The sequence below is a fragment of the Arvicola amphibius genome, chromosome 1, assembly GCF_903992535.2.
Source record: "Arvicola amphibius chromosome 1, mArvAmp1.2, whole genome shotgun sequence".
Taxonomy (NCBI): domain Eukaryota; kingdom Metazoa; phylum Chordata; class Mammalia; order Rodentia; family Cricetidae; genus Arvicola; species Arvicola amphibius.
In genome coordinates this window covers 71281378-71304433 of record NC_052047.1, presented here as the reverse complement: position 1 = coordinate 71304433, position 23056 = coordinate 71281378, and the positions used below count along the sequence as shown (strand labels likewise).

At 49.0% G+C, this 23056-nt stretch overlaps 1 protein-coding gene across 1 annotated transcript in view; it reads right to left on the bottom strand.

The window, feature by feature from the left end:
* Positions 1–923: 923 nt before the first annotated feature.
* The window catches only part of Adcy1 (adenylate cyclase 1), a 116395-nt gene continuing 94262 nt past the window's right edge, over positions 924–23056 (bottom strand). The window contains exons 15-20 of the mRNA XM_038310528.1: positions 22635–22751; positions 22032–22178; positions 21493–21591; positions 17546–17660; positions 14666–14790; positions 924–9756 (exon numbers count right to left, since the gene is read on the bottom strand). Of these exons, the coding sequence (XP_038166456.1) occupies positions 9454–9756; positions 14666–14790; positions 17546–17660; positions 21493–21591; positions 22032–22178; positions 22635–22751 (906 nt within the window). The 3' untranslated portion in view covers positions 924–9453. The remainder of the gene's footprint in view (positions 9757–14665; positions 14791–17545; positions 17661–21492; positions 21592–22031; positions 22179–22634; positions 22752–23056) is intronic.

The following is a 23056-nucleotide window of genomic DNA, read 5'->3' as shown; positions in this document are numbered from 1 at the left end:
ACATCATATATGTTGATAGTTAATTCTGGGTCATTTTGATTAAGCCACCCTCCGGCTGTCTGTCCAGACTCCATGGAGTTGTTGACATGAAGGTACTTTAACATGGGACTGCCATTTGTAAAAGACTTAAAGCAGGTGACCCGTCACAGCGAGGGTGGCTTCTTGCCTTCAGATGCAAGCTGGAAACTAAGCTCTCCTCAGTCTCCTGGCAGGCTTCAGACATGCCAGCCCCCTCTCCCCAAGTCATGTGAGCCAGTCTCTTAAGCTGTTGTTTTGGGGCTCCTCCTCGACACCAGAGTACACACCCACACCCTCCTGCCCTCCCTCTTGTTCCTCGACCACTCCAGAGAACTTAAAACAGCATACAAAGGGAATGCCTCTGTGACAGTGTGACTGTGGACATGTAACCCGCGATGGGTTCATTTCCCACTTTTGAAAGAAACCTAATACCAGTTTAGTGCCGTGCTCAGGTTATTGTTTTTTGTTTGCTTGCTTGGTTGGTTGATTATTTTTATTTTTTATCTTCTAAGAAGGGACAATGAGAGCAGCAGATATATAGTAGCAGTCCAGGTGCAGAACGCTTGCCTAACATGTACAGAGATGATGAAGACATCACAGAGAGCAAAATGGAAAAAAAAAAAAAAGAGTCCTTAGCTAGAGGAAGTTCTGAAATACTCAAGATGTAATGTTACTGACAGACTAAGCCTGGAGAATCCATATTAACATTTAAATGTTGTCAGAGAAATATCCGAGGTTCACAGAAGTCTATGACTAAGATCTGGGCAATAAAAGTGAAGAGGTGGCGCTGCAAAAACAAACGTGACCTTATGTGACATTTTGAATACTAATGCCCCCATGCCCACGAAGGAACACGAGTCAGGAATGGCTCCAAAGCATTTGTCTTTCAGTGAGACGGGCCAGGGTTTAGTCAAGCAATCTTTCTCTTTTATTTTTGTTAAATAAGACTCCAGAGAGTATAGTGCAAACACTCAGTAGAAAAGTTGCGATTAAGAAATGTACATTCACATTAACATTTCAGTTCATTCACGTTTCAAATAAAAATAGGACAAATTATTCAATTACTTGTCTCCGTTTAACAATCTTGAAAAAGACTGGAAGGTGCTCTACAGAGTTGACATAAAAATAGACCCGTATTGATTATACAAATCTATTGTGAGAGGTTACCCAGTGGTATTGAGTTATTGTGACTATAATCATGGCGTTCTCTCAGCTACGGACGCATCTGGTGAGTTTGTGTGGGAGGAAATGCCCCCTTTGTCCATGCCCCCTCCATCCCGCTAAGGGACTCGAAGCTTTCTTGATAAACACAGGACACAGGTGCTTACATGCCTTTTCCTTTTTTTTAAGTAAGGACTTGAAATCGAGATGTTATTACTGCTAAGATATGATCATAATGACATTCCCATTTGTGCAAACTGGTGAGCAGTCAGCTTAAAGTGAGAGGATGGTGGGAAAGGGAGCATGGGCTGCTGGGAGAGGGTGGACGGTAAATGCTGGAGTCACATGGGTTGTGGAACTGACTGGCAGAGGGGAACACTGTGTGCTCCCAATCAAGCAGTAGAGGTGACCTGAAGACAAGCCCAAGCCATCCATTCTTTCGGGCATGCGACATAATGTCAAATTGAAACTAAGGTGCATACAATTAGGAACTTCATGGCATGCAATTCCAAAGTGCAAATGGCTTGCATATACTCAATTTTAACAGGGGTGAAGGCAACAGAACAAACCCCTCCTCCCCAGGCATGTGTGCTCCTGGTGACCAGTTGTGCCCACACTGCCAGTGGCGTATGCAAGAGATGCCGGGGGCTTCCTTGGGGTCCCCAGAGGATGGGAACAGTCTCCTGAGACTTGTGCTTCATGGGCCTGGGGCCGAGTGGAGGCTGCTGGTGGGAGGTAAGAGACAAGTTCTGGCTGCTGTCAGGCCCACTTCCCACTGCAGTGCCACGGGGGATGCGGCATCACCCACAGGCAGATGGAGTGGCCTGCAACTGTCCTTGCCTAAGAGATTTCTGGAATCAGTCTCAGAGAGCATCTCCACTGAAACGCTCATTCTCAGAAAGCGGCTGGATGTGTTTGGAAACGGATGTTATCTGAAGTGGACGTCGCCGGGCATCGGCAGGTCACACTTAGAAGGCATGTGGGGCTCCTGTACTTGGCAGGCTGACAGACTTCTTGCCATCCATCTTAGCCCCTTCACCGCTTTCTTTACAAGCCTGGGGAACCTTCTCTAAACGTCCCTTTAATCCCGGGCAGGCATCCTCAGTGCGGTGCCTGCCGGAAGCATGCCACAGAAATGGCTGTAGAGCGTTAAGGTAAGCGCTTAACTGGAGCCGGGCTGGCTGTGTGGAGGAGGATACAAGAGTGGGGCTTGGGTTCTGCAGGAAAGAGTGTTTCCAGAAGATTCCCACTAAACACAATGACAGTCTGTGTTTCAGAAAGTTTCAGAATTTCAAGGGCTACAAAACAAGGTTCGCTCAAGCTAGGCATCTAACTTCTTACTGGGTGTCTGTAACCTTGGAGGAATGTAACCGATGTGAAAGGAACCGGATGGCTCTAATTGAGCAGCAAGAAGCCAAGGACTACAGAACCAAACAGCACTCGGCTACATGCTCCAAATATGGGGCATAAGCAAGCCTTGCCCACAAGGGACCAGCCTCCATGAGGTGCCCTGCACCACAGTAAGCATTGTTGTATGGTCGGTCACATCGACAGCCACCCGGTTCTTACAGATTCCAGTGTGCTTAGCAGAGACCCTAACTGTAAGAGGAAACACACAGGCTGGCCAGAACAGATGAGGAATTGAGGCGTGGCCCCTCCCTCTCTGCATGCAGCCTCAGAACAACATGCATTGGGGATTATCCTACCACTTCCTCCACGGGTTGTTCATGGACGAGAAGCCCACAGGAGGTGTCCAGGAATTGCAAAACTAGATGGGAATACTAGTCATGAGTGTTCAATCAATTTAGGGTCAAATGAAAGCCCCCCCAAGATGGTAACGAATGGAAAGACAATGCAAGGATGATTGACCTCCCTGTGGTTGACCGTGGACTTAGCAGGTCTAGTAACATGCTGAAGAAAGCGCAGTACATTTGTTAGATTTTAAACGACCCAACACTTGTCAAGAGGGATGTGGCACAACTCTGGTCGATTTTCTGAGTTTTAAGACATGTTTTTTTTTCCTAGCCACTACTGAACCACAGCCCAAGATAGCTTCCTGAGTCTTGTTCTTCCCACTGTACAAGCCAGACAGGCAGCAGCTGGCACAACAGGTGGACGACGTGGTCAGCTCCTATAACTTGGAGGGAAGGGCCCATGCACCACTTTGCTCCTCCCTCAGAGTTCTAATGGACACTCCCCCTGGCATCTCTCTGCACAGTGTCCCGCATGGAACCTAACCCTCAAACCAACGAGACAAAAGAAATAGGAGCAACAGATTGCCTCAATGCACCCGGGCCTGAAGCTGCTATTACAGCAGTCCCTTTGCAGAAGAGAGTGAGCGGTTCTTACTAGTTCAGGGACACGTGCCCATCCTATAACTCCCCCCCCCCAAGGTGGGGGTTGGCAGGTGCTGCTGTGGTTTGTGGGATGCTAAGTGTCAGAAAGGATAGTCAGCTGACTATTCAAATTTAGTTTTGGTTCTGTTAATCACTTGATCCTAGGAGAAGTAATTTTATGCTGTATAAGACATGCACACACATTTACACATACACACAGGAGCACACACTGATTTGAACTAAGTGTGGCCCCAAGTGTTGTTTTGTTGTTGTTGTTGTTTTTCAAGCTACTAGACAGATCTAGTATATGTGGAACAGAATGGCTTAAAACAGTTAATAAAACTTTAAAAAAAATTCACACATCTGAGTCATTATATAATGACCCGTTGATTAGATAATTCGTTTAGTGATAGAATGTGGCACTTGAAGTTGGATCTGAAGTGCTTATGAAATGGACCACAGGATGACAAATCTCATACCTTATTACTGGACCGGCCTTTACAAGGAGTGAACACACAACAGGGCAAGGCCGGAGACCCCAGATATATCCCAAAGGGCTCTCTGAATTCTTGGAGGTGAGACAGAACCTGGAGGGTGCGACACCTGCCTTGCCTGACCCAGTGTGTCTGTGAGGATGTGTTCGCTGTGTACTTGACTCTGTGGGAGGAAACAGAGGCTAGAGCCTCTGACATAGAGCCTCACTCCATAGAGAATCCCAAATGGTCTCCAGGCAGGAGAGAACCCTGTGCAGCTGATGCCAACCAGCAGCAGGACTAGACCCCCACAGATCATCCAGATGTGGAAATCAAACTCTCCAGAATTCTCCTTCCAGTGAGCTGCAGAAGCTTTCCTGAACATGCCCTTCAGTTCTGTCCTCTCCCTACCCTTCTGGCAGAGACCCTCTGACCAGGCCTCACACCCTCTGCCTTCCCAGGCACCCAGGAAGGTTCCTGGATTCTAGGCCTTGTAACTCTGGATCCACACTGGTGTCATGTGGTACCAGCTGACCAAATAGGCACCAGGAGTTGCTTAGTGCCAAAGCGCACCTATTTCTACCATATTCATCCTGCCAGCTGTGAGCATCCCAAAGCACGCATACACACACCGACACCCACACATTTTTAACCATCAACCTATGTCCAAGCCTGTAGTTGTAAATGGAAATGAGGAACTATTGGTTCAACCCCAAAATGGAAACATTCAAGGCCAATGACAGTCGGAGAAGCAAGGTGCTTCAGGGCCCACATAACAATCAAGCTGCTAGATTTGTTCCTTATTAGTTTTATCAAGCCAAACACCTGGGAGGAGGAGGGTTTTGTTTTCTGCTTTGTTTATATGTGCATGTGAGTGCACAAACACGTTGCATGGGAAAGCACTCTAAAAGTTGGAGCCACTGAAAAGCATGAGCAAGTCCATTTCTGGGGGTCATGTATGTATAGCCATTTAAGAAAGTAATACATCAGCATCGCTTCTGCAGCCTCTCGTGGTGTTGACGCGAGGGCAGGATATGTAGGAATGTTCTGTCCCTGCTGCTGTTTGCTTGCTGTGAAAGGTACGCACTTGCTCTGTAGCCCACAACCCCCAACACCCACTGACTGAAGCTCTGTACGGGCTGTGAACGAGATGTTGGGGACGCAGAGAGCCCTAGACTTACCTTGTTGAGAATGGTGATAGCTGGGAGACTCAATCCAAACTGCTCGCCTCATACCCAGTCCACTGAAGCTAGCCATTCACACAGCCTCTGCAGGTTGCTGCTAGTGCTTACTATGGCACGAGTGTCCTTCAGACTGCACATAGATAAAAGGTGAAGTCTCTGGAGGCTAATCACATCTGCCAGCTGAGCCCACAGCCTGAATCCACGATGCTAGTCCGGGCTCCCTTCCTAAACCTTTCCTCTTATGCCCTCAGGGATGGGCCCGCTCCAACACAGACCTCTTCTCCCACCAGGATGGCCTGATAAGGGTGAGAAGTGCAGCCTTGAATATGTCACCGTTTTCTTTAAACGGCATTCCACAAGTGCCTGGAAATGTCACCTTTTGATGCTCACACCACTGAAACAAACCATTTCTATCTGATGCTCACACCGCTGAAACAAACCATTACGCTCAGTCACACGAAGCATCACACGAAGCATCATGATTCGAGGAGAGGTACAGATCCAGGATAATGTGGCTGCCCTAAGCTTTATCCCTTAGTGAGTAATAGTGTGGGGCCCAGGACTGGTGGTTGGCTCAGTATGCTCAGCTATCTGGGGTACCAATCCTGGCTCTAGGAACCAAGAAGCTAGAGCTGGGCCTTTTCTGGGAGGGGTGGGGACCTGGAATGCCAGTCCTTTACAGCAAACTCACATGCACGGGTAGATTCCGAAGGATCAATCTGCTTGGGCCAAACTTGTCTCTGTGGTATAGAGTTATGGTTATTGCTTCTATGACAGAAGGGTCTCCGGAAGCCCTGGTGGCTTTGGAGTCTGAGAAACAACTGGGTTGCTGGATATGTGGGGACACACACCTGAAGGTATGGACGCTCCAGGAATAGACTGTCCCAGGTTGGCACAGCCCGTGGAAGCATTTGGAAGCATTCTGGGGCTGTGTTCTATTCTACGATGTCAGGCACGGGAGGCATGCTGGGGTTGAGAAGGGAACACAAAGGGGGTCATTTCCCAAGGGCCAAAGCATCACAAGCAGGGGCTGACACGGGTGCCAGGCTTTTCCTCGTTTTTGGTACAAGTGATCAGGAAGCACCTGTAACTGGTGCACTATTTACAGAGCATCTTAAAATAAATAATTTGGAGAGAATCCTACCCAAATGGCTCTAACATTTGTACATGAATATTGTACAAGATTAAAAATAAATAAGGCAATATAATACATTTTTATCACAAATAAAAAGAAAGTCGTTTATCACCAAACCCCGAGGAACGTTATGGCTGCAGGTGTGGATCCTGACCTCACAAGAAGTAGGCGGGGTTGGAACTGCTGATGATGGAGATGTCCCCCCTGAAGAAGAGACCCAGCCAAGGCTCCTGTATGGTCTACTTCAGAACGGTCCTGTGCCCAGAAAAGGCAATGTCACCCTCTATGGTTGCTTTCTCTTGCTCGGATCACGCCGTGGGTAGCTTTGCCCAAGCACCCGTGTAACCTCCACTTTGCACACTCCGTGTGAGTGTGGTGCTACCGGCCTTGGCTGGCTCTGCTCAGAGTCTTAGAGGTCAGATCCGGGTGTCACCGGGCTCCTCCCTGATGGCTCTGACGCTCTGCCTGCTGCTTACTCGGGGACAGTTTCAGCCCCCTGTGGTAGTGGGAGTGACATCCTGGCTTCTTGCTTGGCTGGAGCTGTGTTTTCCTCATGGGTCTCCTCAGTGTGTGCTCCATGCCTTTCTCAGCCTGTCCATCCTTCTGTTGACTTCTGAGAATCCATATGTCTGCACCAACCCCACTGGTACAGTCTAGAATCCTTTCTCATCCTTCAGCGGCTACCCTAAGACCCCTTGTGAAGCCCCTTGGCTGACAGAACAAACACACAGGTTTTGGAGCTATCATATGGGCATCTTTGAGAACCACCCCTCTGTCCATTACCTGGACAACCCAGAAAGACAGCAGTTCAGGAGGCCCAGAAGCCACTCTGAGGAAACCCAGGCCATGCTCGAGGGTTTCTGCCATCCTTAATGACCTAGAAGGCTGGGGACAGCACCACAGCCCACAGAACCAGGGCCACAATGTACTCATTTGCTCTGAGTGCTCCTGTCTAAGCTGACTGCTTCAAATCTGGTTAAGACAGACAGACAGGTAAGAAAGTCCTAGTGAAAACAAAGCCCATGAGAAAAAACTATTTGTACCAATGACAGGCCCACAAGAGAGCAGACAGGAGGCAGGAGCTACAGAGAGTGAGTACTTTGTCCTAGCCAGGTTCTGGCTCAGATGAAATCTGTCCTCAGTGCCCCACCCTCCAACAGTCTGAAACTTTCCTATAAATGCAATCTCTGATGGAATTCTGGACCACAGGAGAAACGCAAAGACTCTTCCCTGCCCTCTGCTCTAATGGAGTCAGCATCCCCCAGCAATGCTATACCCAAATCCCAAGTCCCCAGAACCAGACATGACCACCGGAAGAGGGTGAAGCGAGCTGCTCTCCAGCCCTGAAGGCTGCAGTGGGGTGCTGAGGTGGGTCTGGGCCCCGCTCTGGGGTCTAGCCAGAGTAGGGTGTCAGAAAGGCAGCAAAGGATGGCCACACTGCCTGGTATCATCAGAAGGACAACAAAGCAGTGTGGGCACAGGTCAGAGCTCCTCTGCAGACAGTGCCAGAGGCTCCCTTCAGCATCAACCACAAGCTCCAGCGCAGAGAGAATGTGCAGTCTCCAGAGCTGCCCCACTCCCAACCAAGAACGCCTATAGTGAAGTCTACAATCCCAGATGCTTGGAGACTTTGCAGCCAGCCTCCAGCTCTTCCTTGCTTGACACTTTCTTCCTACCCACACGCGACCTGAGTCTCCCATGTATAGCTGGCTGACCTACCCAGGCCCCGGCAGGGCCATACACTTGAGCCAGTGCGGAGTTGAGGACCAGGGACACCACATATGCGCCCTGCCACCGAAGGCTGGGCTTTGCTCTGCCTCAGTCTAAGAAGACAAGACCCTAACGAAGGGGAAAAGCCTTTGGGGAGCATGAGAAGATGGGCCTCCACAACCATGGGCAGGCAGGGCCTATGCCCACCTGCTCTGTTTGCAGGCTGCCTCCCTTCCTGTGAGTGAGGCTGCATGTCTCCAGATTTCATCCAGCTATTTCTTGCCCATTGCTTCCAGGTTCCTGTCCCTCCCACTTGCGGTTTTCATCTCAGCTGCAGACACAGAGAAGCATAGATGGGAGACCCCCACCCCACCCCGTGTCAACAGTGACACTCTTTCCCTTCACTCTGGAGCAGGGACACCACACCTAAGGCTCAGGAACACACACTCTGCCAACTCTGAAGCCCCCAAGAGGAGGAATGGATATACCAGAGAAACGATGTCTTCCAGCAAGGAAAGTGCTTGTGGGGAGCATGGTCAACCACTCTTAGCATAATCGAAGGCTTGATTCTTGTTACGCTCACAGTGTCCAAGACACCACAGAGAAGGCAAGTCAGCATACGCCCCTCTTCTCTGAATGCGTAGCGATGGCACAGGAAGAGGGAGGCCCACTGTCACGGGCGTCAGAATCCAGCAGGCAGGTGGGGTTGGAAGAGAATGCACAGGCCAGGAGGCTAGAAGTGGGGCTGTAGGGCCCCCTAAGGATTCCAGAAGACCTGCCTCTGGCTGTTAGCAAAAGCCTACTCTTGAGGAAAGCCAGCAACGTTACTCTTCATGCAGTAAGAGGTGGCTTTTCAATTCTTCCTGTACTGTCCTGTCCAAGACCTGACCAGCTCTAAGCTGTGCCCATGGTACGAATAGCTCAACTGTCGTGGCCCTGCCCAGCGGGGCCATCTTCCCAGTCTGGCACTCAAAACTGCTACCCAGGGTTGGAATTACCCACAAACCAGGGCCTACGAGGGCTGGAGCCACCCATAAACCAGGGCCTACGAGGGCTGGAGCCACTCATAAACCAGGGCTTATGAGGGCTGGCGGTACCCATCAGTCAGGTTGACTTGAGTCTCAGTCATGGTGGGCTCCTCTGCCAGCTGGATATTCATAGTTTTTGCTATGACCGTGGAAGATATTCCCAAGGTCCCAACATGCCAACACTAGCCGGGCATCACCAGGTCACTAGGAAGAGACAGGGCTCCGTATGCCCCAAGTGGGTGTCTTGGGCACATCTCCCATTGGCCTCAGGCCACACCTAAACGATGCTTCTTCTCCAGCCCAGTCGCTTGGCAACTGCTCCTCTGGCTGGTCTTGGTTGGAGCCATGGTGGCTTGTGTCACCCTAGAGCACTCTTGCGTTGCATGCATCTCCAGTGGCCCATGGCCACTAGGCTTCCTTCCCTGCTGCTGTGGGTGGCAGGTACTGGCTAGTAGGGGCTGGGGGGAGCCCCGGTCTGATCAGGGGTCCAGCTGCAGGACACAGTGGGGGCCGTCTGGGCTGGCCTCCACCTTTCCCGTAAGGACACAGTCTCCGCTCCAAGCGAAAGGTCCTGCCATGGGAACTGTTTCCTTCAGTCCTGCCTTCTAGAAAGTACGTTAGCATCTCTCCCTTGCCCTTGACGCTGACTTTGCCTCTGCATACAAACTTGTACGAGCACCTCTTCAGCAATCGGTGGACCTCCTCAGTCACCTGCCAATGGAAAGAAGCCAACAATATTCTTGATCATGCCCTATGAGGGGGTCCTCTGGAGGCCAGGAGCTCCCCAGGGTGATGTCTACCCTGCATCTCACTCTCCATCCCGGCTGCCCAGCTCTGGCAGTACCTGGACAAAGCTACTCCGTATGTAGGCAGATGCAGGCAGTGGGGGCTAGGGATCCAGCAGGGCTTGGGTGAGCCATTGCAGCCGCTTTGTGTACCAGTCAGGGCTATGTGGGACTAGCCTCAAAGTTATGGATAGAGGGGTTGGGGCAGGTTCTCTGGCTGGGGCCTCCAGAAACCTCGGCAAAGTAGTCTGGTGCTTTTACCCCACTACTTAGTTGTTGGGGTTGGGGTACAGCTACTAAATGACACACAGAGGGCAAAGAAAGCTAGGAGAAAATGGCCATCCCTTAACTCCTCTTTTCTCAGGCTTCAGACCAGTGTCCTGGCTCTAAGAATTCCTGCCTCCCAAAACCAGCAAAAAGATAAAGGATGAGATCTACCTGATCCGTGGCATCACGCTAAGCCAGCAGAGGAGGCCTCTCTACCTCCATTTCTCCTGGCTTCACATCTCCTATTTTATGTTAGAACAATGGAATTGTCTCAACCTACCTCCCACACTCTGGCAGAGCTGGGTAGGGTGGCCCTCCACATCAAACTGGGCACTAGTGTAAGAGATATCAAACAGGAGCCTTTTCTATCAGATATTAGAAGTTGTGTGTTCAGGGCAAAGAATTCAAATCTTTTTGTCTCTTTCACCCTTCAGAGTTTTACACAAATGTTTCAGTTCTCAAACCCTGCAAACCGTCTGCCTACACAAACACTGCTGTCTCTGAGAATTTGATGGCCTAGAGTAGCAAACCTTTTCCCTTCCTCCTTTATTTTCCCTGAGCCAGTTTTTTCCATTTCAGACTAACTAATCAAATCAAACGGTGAGGTGAGACCCTAGCCAAAGACACCATCACTACCTCAGTTAGAATAAAATCCAAATGCACGTCCTGTTTCTGCGTTTGCCCTTCTGATCAAGAGTTAAGTTTGCCTTGCCCAGACACTTCACTTGGAGTGGTGGTCTCTTTCTTTGCAACCCTGACCTTACATCTGACTCTAGGATGCCTAGAAAAGGGAAGGAAGACAGAGACATTGGATGAAGCAGGGAGACCTACAGGGAAGGCAATTTGAGAAGCCATGCCTGGGGCAGAGGAGCCAAGTCACAGTCAAGCTCAGAGCAAATTCTAGAAATAGATGCAATGTTGGCTTCAAGCAACAGCCCAGCTGCATAGGAGACGGTCTCTGTGATGGTGGATATTGGCTGTCAACTGTGATGTTGTCAACCAGAATCAACTGAGAGGCAAGTTAGTGGGAACCCCTATATGGGATTTTGTTTCCTTGACCAGGTTATGCAAAGGAGGAAGACCCACCCTCAATGTGGGTGACGTCATCCAGTGGCAGACAGATAAAAGGCGGCCTGAGGGGGAGTGCTCTGCTTTTGCTGCTTGCTTTGGTGTTGCTCTCCAAGTCACCAAAAGGGTCATCTACCTTAAGTGCATCTTGCTGTGAGAGCATCTGCCCTATTGCGTCTGCCGTGGCCATTTGCTGGCATGAGAACGCTGCTTCTTTGACCTTGGAACGCTGTTTCTCTGACCTTCCAATGTGGAATGAAGACTAGTTAGCTCTCCAGGAACCTTCCAGGCCATCAGTAGCAGCCTGGGGCTACTGAGAAATCCAGTGTCACAGACTGAGCAGCTACCAGGTTCTCAGCTTCTCTAATGTGAAGGCAGACATTATTAGACTCCCTAGATCCATACAGTATATTAAAAAAAATCTAATGAAATCCCCTGTAGTATATATTCATCCTATCAGTTCTGTTCCTCCGGAGAACCCTGACTAACAAGTTGCTTTTATCCGGATATTTTACCCCAGCAACAGAAAGAAGCTAAGACAGAAGCGCGTATTAAGAAGTGGGGCTGTGGCTGCGATACACCTGACTGTGCGGGACTTAAGCTGTTGGGATGTTACCCCCAGCTGGAACGTGGAAGAGTCTGGAACTCTGGGCTAGAAAAAGCCACTGAATGTTGGCAGTGGAGCTTACTGGGCCATTTCGTTGGAACCTGGAAAACAGGAATGCGGAGAGAAACGTGGACCATGGAGGCCAGCTCCTGATATTTCAGGGGTATCGAGGACTCCATCAGGCACTGGGCTAACCACCATCTGTGTGGTATTTCAGCCAACAATCTGCCTTCATTCTGCTGTGCCCTGAGAACTTGAGCAGAGCAGAATTTCAAGCTAATGGACCGATCTGATGGGCAGGGGAAATGTAAGGAGATAAAGGCAATCAGCCTGGTGTTGAGAAGGCAGCTGTTACTATTAAAGAGCTCAGCAGGACTGAAGAGAAGCCTCTGCAGCACGCTGCAGTGAGAGGGATGGCCTGAGGGTAACACCACACTGCTATCTTGGAAAAATCCCAATTTATTTAAAGGGAAAGAAAGCCTGAGCTAATGGCATTCTCTGTTCCTTGAACACAACCGCCTAAAAGAGTGCTTCTCTAGGGTCAGGAGAAAACAGGTATAGCTATGGTCCAAGGAGTCTGGGCTCCATCCTGGGAGAGTGGCAGAGAGAGCTTGGCAGTGGCATCTGTGTGGTTAGTGCTGGTTTTGGAGGCATAGAGGATGCAAGACTGAGGGGGTCAGGAGTACAGCCAAAGCCAGGCAATAGGAGGCAGGGCCAGAGTCCCAGAACAGAGGTCCCAAGAGGCTGCTGTGTGCTTTGGGAGGCTGTGGAGACCCAGGATATCAGAGAAGCCAGGCTGGGACTGTGAGCAAGGAGGGCTGTGGGCAAGGAGGGCTGCGGGCAAGGAGGGCTGTGGGCAAGGAGGGCTGTGGGCAAGGAGGGCTGTGGGCAAGGAGGATTGGGACCCAGATGATTACATTATGAGCCATAAATAAAATACTCAATACAAGATTTAGCATCGTCCTGCTGGATTTTGATTGTGCTTTGGTACAACTGTTTCTAGCTATGTCCTGGCTCTTCCATTTTAGAAGAGGCATGTTTAGAAGTGTCAGTATATGTTGGAAGAATGTAATTTTTAAAATTTGATATTTGGACTTTTACAGTGTTGCCATTGTATTTACTAACGACTATGGAGGATCTTTATTTTGGCTGGAATAGACTTTAAGATCGTTTTGAGCCTATGGGACCAAGGAGTGGAAGTTTATGGCTTAAAAGGGGTTTGTGTGTGAGCCTCAAGTTGACAAGGAATACTGCTAGTTGGGGGGTTAGTTAGTGTTGTCAATTGGACAGAGTCTAGAACCCCTTGGGAGGAGGGTCTCTGGGAATTGCCTGGAAGGGGGCTGTTTTGGTATGGGAAGACCCGTCTCAATTGTGGGTGGAGCCTGGACTAAGCTATCCGAGCACTAGCATGCGTACATCGTAGCTCTTTTGACTGTGGCACATGCCAGCAAGTTTCCGCTGGCCTGACTTCTGTCATGACAGACCGTACTAGAACAACTCTGAGCTAAACTAAACCTTTTCTCCGCTGAGTTGCTCTCACCAGGACACTTTACACAGTAACAAAAGGCGGAAAGCCTTCCTTGGGAATGGCTGGTCCGGGGAAGTTGATGTGGGGTGTAAGCATAGTCTCCCAGGTGACCACAGACTACATGTCCTAGACAGGACAGCTGTGATAGCTGCACTACTATAAAGATGCTTGGTGCACAAAGTAATGTGTGTCAATGGTGAAGACAGTGCATTTGTGGATATTTTACCACAATAAAAGAAATCTGACAAAAAAATTAAAGAAATGTCATCAATGCAAAAATGTAGAGCCACTAAGGGGCACAGGAACTTGGTGCTGGAACTAGAAACTGGGGCGCACTTGTACCCCACAGTGCTGTGGGATGATGTAGACTTTCTGGCAAGTTGAAGGATCAATACCCGGTAGGGCACTACGCTATATATAATAACCACAGAGTCAGAAAACCCTGGCTGTGACAGCGACCTAACCACAGTAGGGGACCTGCACTATCTCAGCTGTCCGTGTTCAGGCCCTGTTCCTACAGGTCCTGAAACTAGGGGAAACACACCAGAGTAATAACCCCAGAAGGCTGCAGTTCTCTGGTGGACGGCAGGAGGCCAGGGCAACCTTTATAGGTCCCATGCACGCCACAGGACTACATCTAAGCGACAGCTCTCATGTTATTCTAGGGGCAAATACCAAAAGCTGGACCGTCTCCCACACCGATGAGGACCAGATGCCCGCCTTTCAGTGGCTCCTAGAAGATAGCGCCACTGAGTTTCGTCCTATCAGGATGAAGCTCCTCAGGAGCAGTGGGCATGATCACCATCCTGCTCTCCAAACACGAGAGACATCTCTTCCCCATTATCTCCTACAACAACTGAGTACTGACCCTCGTTTTTTTTTTTTTGCCTGTTTACATTTTGCTTTTGAGACAGCATCTCACTATGCTCTGCCTGTCCATAAACTCACTTTGTAGACCAGGCTGGCCTCAAACTCATAGAGATCCACCTTTCTTTGCCTTCCGAGTGCTGGGATTAAAGGTATGTGTCACCAAGTCCAGATGTGCCCATGGTTTTGAACAAGGAAGAACACTGAGAAGCCAGGATGTCAGGTTACTTAGGGACCCCTGATTCACTTGATCCTCAAGTTTACATCTGCTCACTCAGGAGTGGCCCAAAGGAAGCGTGGGAAAAAAATCAAACTGCAAAAGCAATCTGCCAACCTTAACAGTGTTGTCCAGCCTCCCAGAGGACACCAAGACACTAAGCTTGATCTGCCCTGCCTCTTACTGGTCACAAACCCAAGGCTCACCTTGGATCCCTAATGCCTCAATTTCCTCACTTGCTGAATGGATCCCTGTGTCTTTGGGGTTTCTGGGTAATTTACCTGGATTCTGCCCTGGACCCCAGTGCTGTCCATCCGACTGGCCACATTGACTGTGTTTCCCCAGATGTCGTACTGGGGCCTGCGAGCGCCAATCACTCCGGCCACCACAGGGCCAACGTTGATGCCTGGAAAACAGTCACAGAATGGCCTGTGGGCAGCTGGGAAAAGTGTGACTGGGCAGCCCGGGTGCTGGTGCTGTTCCTGGTGAGAAGGCACGCACCCTTCAGTCTCAGTGTGAGGGCCACATAGAGCCAGGTCCCTTTCTAAAGGAGCCTCCAGCCTAACACAGGTGGCGGCAATCCGAATCAACCATCCAAACCAGCCCAGGTCTCCCCAGGTAGGCCAGCAGGCAGCCCACTCAGCATTAGCGACCATACCTGCAGCAGCACTGGCCTGGATGCAGGAGAAACCCGAAGAGGTAAAATCAATGCTAAAAACGCTTTATTAATAAACTTACTTAAAAGGTGAGTACTGTGTGAACTGGCTCCTTAGAACGGAAGTGTTGGTGCCTCAGTTGAAGATTAGGGTCGCAGAGAAAGTTGCTGTTCACCGTTGTTCACCAAGACTGACCTCTAATTAGGCTCCATCCCCATAACAAAAGGGGACAAGCCCAACCTACAACCATCCCACATCAAACAGCATTGAGGGCCGCTGAAGGGTGCAGAGTCACAACCCTGGTTAAGCCCTGGTCTGCCTTTAAATCCCCTGTGCTCTCATCAGGAAAAGCCTAGTTCTGCCCCAAGTAGGCCAGATGAGCCAAGGTAGAACAAAGAAAGAATTCCGGCTGTATCTTTGGTGTGTAAATCTCCCATCTGCCCGAGTGGCCAGACTTACAGTCTCCCGTCTCAGTGTAACTGGGGACTGGGATCTGGAAGAGACTGAGGGATGGCAGCACACACACAGTGCACAAGCCCAAGGTCTCTATAACTTAGGGAAAAGTCTTCAGTTCATCGCCGGCTGCTCTTCGGGCATTAGCCAGAGCTGGACACACGTTATGGGTAAAGATCGTAGTTGTCCTGAGTGTGTGGAGTGGATTCTCGCTAGGACATACTTCTGTGTCACTTTGTCCCGTGTGCAAAGTCCTGCTCCGGAGCTACCAGGATCTCTGGCTCAATAGCCTTGATGATCACAGTGTTCCTTGCCTCCAGCACATTTCCTCTGCCCCCCCCCCAAAGTAGCCGGAGATTCCTAGGATGTTGCTCAGAATGGGGGTCCTAGCACCATGTACAAATTCAGATGTTCAGGCAGAAGGGCATGAACCCCATTTCCTTCCACAGGTCAGGGTCCAGCTGGCCTCAAGGACCTGGATGGTTCTGCAACATCCCCTCTGGTCCAGGTACACTCAAATCTGGGTTACCATTTGTGAGAACTTTGACAAGGTGTTCACCTTCTCTGCGTGGGTTTCCTTCCCTGTAAATGCCCTGTGCCATCCTGTCCTGGTCTGCCCTTAGTGGGACATCTGGCACACTCTCATGACAGCCTACAGGTAGCTGCCCCTGCAAATGGGGTCTGCGTAGATGCCACTTTCTGCCTGTCTATCTGGGCATGTGAAGCAATGTTCCTGAACTTTTTCTGACGTCACAGACATGGAGGCTCATGGGTAACCCAGGAAGGACACCTGAGGGACACTTGGCAAATGGCTGATAGGATTCTAGGAGCTACCTTTGTGAATCTCAGCCACCGATAGCCAGGTAGGGGAACCTGGGCAGGGACTGGCCAGCTGGGAAGTAGAGCCATAAGGGACTAGCATCCAATCTCGTTGCGGAAACAATCCAGGGACCAGGGGCAGGGGCAGAGGGATCTCCAGCAGATCCAGTCTGTGCCTTGTTACATTAGCACTGGCATTGATCAGAGCCTGGGGCCCAGGAGGAGACTGGCCACTAGGAAAGAGGCCAGGGCTGCTCTGTCCCTGTCCTCAGGGGACACCATGTTGAAACAGCTTGCTTCTAAGGGCACTGACACAACACCTGCTCTGAAACCATTCACCTCCCATCACCCTTGCACCCAAGCACAAACCAGATGGCTTAAAAAGCCATTTTTAAGACTACTGGATGTTTGCATAGCGGAGTGGCCATAAACCTCCAGTTAACTGTATCTCAAACAAGACAGGAAGAAGGGGGTATGGGATACAAAGAGATAGAAAGGGAAAAACAGAAATTATCTACCTCTAACTCAACTGGACTCTAGATGAGTAAGACTTGGTCTGACAGTCTACATTTAGGTAAAAGCTGAATTTCTATTTTCTTTTTCTTTTTTTTAAATCTATTTTAAGATTTATGTATTTTATGTATATGAGTATTCTGTCTGTATGTATGACTTTATGCCAGAAGAGGGCATCAGATCCTAGTATAGAGGGTTGTGAGCCACCATGTGGTTGCTGGGAATTGAACCTAGGACCTCTGGAAAAGCAGTCGGTGTTCTTACCTACCGAGCCATCTCTCCAGCCCCCAAAGCGGAATTTCTAATAGGGTTTTGTAAACATGAGAAAAGGTCTTGGGTATCAAACAAGGACCTCTCAAGTCACCAACAAAGAGCAGCTGCCTGGCTCTGCTGCTGGCCTTCCTCCAAAACCTCTTAGCCAGCCTTGCCAGCAGCCAGGGCGGTGACAGCCTGTCCCCAGGTGACCAAGGATACAGAGGTGCCTCTGAGTGACTGTAACAATGAATGAAGGGGCTTACTGTGTCCCTTGGGCTGCACAATGCATCCTTACTCCTAAACTCCTTTCTGCAGCGCTGCACTGCTCCAAGTCCCCTTCAGAGACGATGCTGTCCCCATGTGCTCCTGACCAGCAAGACCCATCTCTTGGGATCCCACAGGCCTACACTGACTCTGCCCCCAGCATCTCCCATCAGTGACAGGGACGAGTCCAGAGTCACCTACCGACTCGGAGAACAAAGTCGTTGTAGGACTGGTAGTTGATTTCATCCAGGACGTCAAACATATCGATGGCAAAGTCTGCCAGTGTGCTCAGGTGGGAAGAGATTGACTTCTTAGCCTAGGTGTGAAAAAGAGAACAGTAGTGTGCGGAGTGCCAAGAGAGGAGGGGTCAGGGATTGCCTGGACAGGTCCTGGGACTGGGATTTAACTCCTACAAAACAGCACTCCTGGAAACAGCAGGTACTCTTGTTATCTGGCTGGGGACACATTGATCCTCTTATTCTATGGGTAGAAAACTCAGGATATTGTTCAAACTATGGCTTCTGATAGACACAGGCAGAAACCACCGAAGCCATACTAGTCCTAATCATTCCCCTCTGGAGGTATGGGAAACAGCTCCTGGGACCAGGATATCAGGTGCCCAGATGCCTACTTGGGCAGTGCTATCAATACGTATTAAGATAAACTAAATAAATACCAGAGGCATACGTCGTCGGTCAGAGAGGGGCACCGGTTCCCTTCCTAGAGACCGAAGCTGCATCTGTCATCTGTGTGGATGTGACTGGTGCACAAAGTCCCTTCATTTGTCAGACAGTGATGGCCAGGAAGGTTTTTAATTTGTATTTCTCCAGGAGACTTACCGTCCTCAACATCAGGGAACTAATGTTCTTTTTGTGTTTTGTTTTTGATTTTGATTTGATTTTGTTTTTTGTTTTTTCGAGACAGGGTTTCTCTGTAGCTTTGGTGCCTGTCTTAGAACTAGCTCTTGTGTAGACCAGGCTGGCCTCAAACTCAGAGAGATCCACCTGCCTCTGCCTCCTGAGTGCTGAGATTAAAGGCAAGCGCCACCACCGCCCAGCAGAACTAACATTCTTAAAACAACATTGAACACGCTTTATTTTTCAAAGAACTTTAGTTTATATGCAGCCGAGCAGATGACGGAGTCTCCCTGTAGTAATCTCCTCTGCACACAACTGACTGTTGCTAAATTCTTACATGCCAGTGGCATATCTGTTACAGTCGGCGAGCCACTACTGGCATAGGACCACTGTCTTACAGCTACAGTTAATGTTAGAGCTCCCCCTTGATAATGTATATTCTGCAGGTTTGAGGAAAGTTTAATGTCATGCAGCCACCAGTGTCATGCAATAGCTGCCCTCAACATCCCCTGTGCTCTGCTGAGCCAATCCTCCTTCCACCCCATATCCAGAAGCCACTAATTCTGTCTCTGTAGTTTTGTCTCTTTCGGGCAGGACCACAAGTACCTTAAGGTCACGCTGTGTCTCTTTGCCACCTGCACACTTCTATTTTATGACAGTAGTATTTAATTCTATGGACATGTCAGAAATTCTTTATGTATTCGCCTAATGAAGGGAATTTTGATGGCTTCCAGTTTTTTTAGTGGTTATGGGTAGATCTTCTATGTCTAGTTATGTATAGGTGTCGTGTGGATGTGGGTGTGCGTCTCATTTTGGTAAGTACCAAGGACTGCCATTGTCGGGCTGTATGGGCAGTGGTAACAGTCTAATTGGCTTTGGAAGAAACTTCCAAACTGTCTCCACAGTGGCTAGAACATTTTGCATTCCCACCAGTAAGGAGCAAGAGCTCCTGTTGTCCGTCATCCTTCCCATCTCTTGGTGGTATCAATGTTCTGGATTTTGGCTGTTCCAATAGTCAGTGCAGTTCTAGGCCAATGCTTTAATCTCCTCCCTAAGAAATCAGGCTACGGGCATCTTCTCACGTGCTTCCTGTCAGCCTACGGGCATCTTCTCACATGCTTCCTGCCTCTAACACAGGCTACGGGCATCTTCTCACGTGCTTCCTGCCTCTGTGGGGCTTCACTGATGAGGCATCTATCCAGACTGCCCACTTTTAAACTAGGTTGGTATTTTTCCTATTTCTTAACCTTAGGTTTTTTTTTTTAATTTTAAATATAAGTCCTTTATCAGATAGGTGGTTTGCAAATCTTCTCCCAGCCTGCAAAGTGACTGCTCATTCTCAACAATCCTGCTTACAGATAAGGGGCTTTTCTAATCTTTTCCTTCAGGGGTCATGCTGTGGGAGCTACATCTAAGAAGAACCATCTCAAACTCAAGATTGTCTAGATATTCTTCCATGCTACTGTCCAGAAATTATATGTGTGTGTATGTATATATAAACACATACGCATACATATATATTAGAAAATCTTTACATTTGGGCTAATCACTTGACTCAAGTTAGTCTTATGAAAAGCAGAATCTTTATCTTAGTTGTATTTTTTCATATTAATAGGCAATTATTATAGTAAAATAGAGATCAACTGAGCGCAGCTATGCGTGTCTCTTTCTGGGCACTCTGCCCTGTTCCCCTGACCAATCTGAAACATCCCCAGGACACTACATAGCCATGGTTGCTGTAGCTTTCTAGTTCCTTCTCCAGCACTGTCTTGGCTCTTCTGGATCCTCTGCTTGTCACTATAAATTTAAATTCAGTTCGTCACGTTATGAGCTATCCTGATACAATTTTGATTGAGACTGGATTAATTTTATTCATCAAATTTATGATCACTCTGATATCTTGACAGTCATCATCCTTTCTGTGCAGGGGCACAGAATAGTTTTCCTTATACAGATCTTGTATATGCCACGTTGTATTTATACCCAGCATCATATTTTAGCACTAATATTAACAGCGTCATGTTTGTAATTTCAAATACCAAGTGTCATTTGCTACTACACAGGACTGACTTTTACATATGAACCCTGTAGTGTACTGTCCATCCCCCAACCCACCCATCATTGGTTCTTTCAGGATACATACATACATATATATATATATATATATATATATATATATATATATATATGTATATATATATATATATTCATGTGATCTGCACACAAAGCTAGTTTTCTTTCTTCCCTTGAAGTCCATTTGTGCTTTATCTCCTTTTCTTGTCTTATGGCCTTAGCTAGATTTTTCAGAACACTGCTAACTATTAGTGGTGGGAGAGTGGAGTATGGTGTGCACGATCCCAGAAGTCAGGAGCTGGAGGAAGGAGGATTGGGATTCTTGCCAACTTGGGCTACATAGTGGTTCAGGTTCCAACCAGAATAGTTAGCAAAATCCTTCCTTTAATAATTAATGATAATGCTAATATCGATGCTGGAGAGAAGGGATGTCCTTGCAATGCTCCTGATCTTGCGTTGGGGAGTTTTTCTACATTAGATATAATATTAAACTGTGGGGCTTTTATGTATGGTCACTGTCCAATTAGAAATTTCCTTTCTTTCTGAGTTTAACAATTTTTATTGAGGAACAGGTGTTGAAGCAAATAGACCTTGTTTGCATCATTTTTTAAGATCCTGTATTGATAGGGCAAATTTCAAAAATTCATTTTGGAATGTTAAAGCAGTCTTATATACCTGGAATAAATCCACGGCCCTCGTGTAGAATTCGTTTTACTTATTATTTGATTCAATTTTCTATACTTGATGAGGAAATTGTGCATTTATATTTATGATAAACAAACACTGATCTGTGGTCTTCCTTTCTTGTGGTGTCGTTGTCTAGCTTTGGTATGAGGGTGTCACCTGGGAGGGGTCAGGGAGGCTACAGGTGACTAGCTTCCTTTATGCCTTAAATGTGGGGTGACTCCTGCTCCGGGGCACTGTTAATTATGAATCAATCTCCTCGGTAGCTGCACTTCATTTTCACAATTCCACTGGGGGGTGGGGGGTTACAGTTTTCAGCCTTCCACGGGTGGGAGCAAAGGGAGATGGTGAGGAGGAGGGTTCAAGGCTGAAGGCTTTCCTAAGGTTGGGTATCTAGAGGGAACCAGGCAACGGCAAGACAGCCTAGGCTCTTCTCCCCTAACCTAGCACAGAGAAACCAAGCCCAGTATGGGGACCTGTCCAGGGTGCCAGAAACATCTACTTGCCCGAGCAAGTGGCAAGAGAATTACTTACTCTGGTTCCTGCTGTGGGCGCCAGCCCCACAGCAGCCATATAGGTGCTCCCAATGGTCTTGATTTTCTCCAGGTCCTTGTAAAAGTCCTTGTCCATGAGCTTTGTTTAAAACAGAAACCAGTTAAACATCACAGAACACTGGAGAGGTGTCATACAGCCATCATCCACTAGGGGGCAACAGAGGAGGTGGCCTTCAAATAGGGCACAGCAGCTAGCTCCTCTGGTCTGTGAAAGGGACACCAAGAAGGTACAGCATAGGATACATCCACGTCCCTGCCTCCAAACTCACAGTCACTGGGGAGAAAAGGATCTCCAGTGGAGCAAGCCCAGTGCCCGGTCGGGGAAGGGGCTAAGTCCCACCTGCACACTCAGAGTGGACGCTGCCCTGCCCTGGTCCCTATCTTAGAGACACTAGGCTCCGTCTTAACCATCACAGCTGCCCTGGACCCTAATGGATTCACAGCAGAGACAAGAAGGATCTGTGTCTACGAAGAATCATCCCTGATCCCCTGCAAGTCAATGACGTTGCAAAGTCTAACCTCATCAAAGTCGGCAATGATCTCATTGAGGAGCCGCAGGCACTCGACCCCCATATTGTTGCCGTCCAGCTCGATGTAGAAGTCGTTGAAGTTGGGGATGGAGGCGAACATGACGCCCACCTGGGAGTAGGACTGGTAATAGAGGTCCTGCAGAGACAGAAGGGGTCAGCCCTGCAATGCTATGCCACGTATGGTCAACCAGCAGGAATAGCACTTGAAAGGGGGACAGGACAGGCCGTGTACTGCACGGGCAAATCCCTAGTGGCCGGCTTTGGACTTGAGCCTAGCGAGGTGAGAGCATAGCAGGGAAGGGGGGGACCATGGCTCTAAAGCTCGGCTGACTGCACAGAGACACCGGCTGCTGCTTCCGGCAGGGCAGATTAAGGCTGAACCTCCAGGCTGCTCCTATCCTTAGAACCTTTTAAAAGCCAGCCCCGATATCTTTCCTTTTGAACGTGGCCTTAACCAGCATCTCCTTTGTGCTGTGCCGGTGGCTGCAGTCACTACAGCAGCCAGGGCTGTGAGGAGCTCTGACCAAACAGTGCGCACAGAGGAGGGGAAGAAAATCTCACCCAGCAGGCCCCGCGAGGCCCTCCCACCTACCATGTTCCGGGGATTGGACATGAGGAAGTGCTGCGCCACGTGGGCCGGCAGGAGGTTGAAGAGGATCCTCTTGTTGTCCAGCTTCACCCTCTCCATGTCGTCACGCTCCTCTTCCGCCTGGAGGTCAGGGGTCATGAACGCCAGCCACGCATGCTGCCCTCCCCCTCCCACCATGACACCTCGACACCGGAAAGACTGGGGAGGGTAAGATGATGCGATGAAGGATCGACTAATAAGCTTGCCTGGGGAATAGTAAGTTACACAAAGTGGACTTCAGCGGAAGGAGTGCCGGCGCCGCTAGTTTACCGGGAAGATAAACAGCACGCTGAACAGGCTTGTTAGGGACCGGAGGAGATATGTGTACCTCTAACATAACCGAACTTCACGCTTGCTGGGAATATGTTCTTGCTAAGATTTGTTTG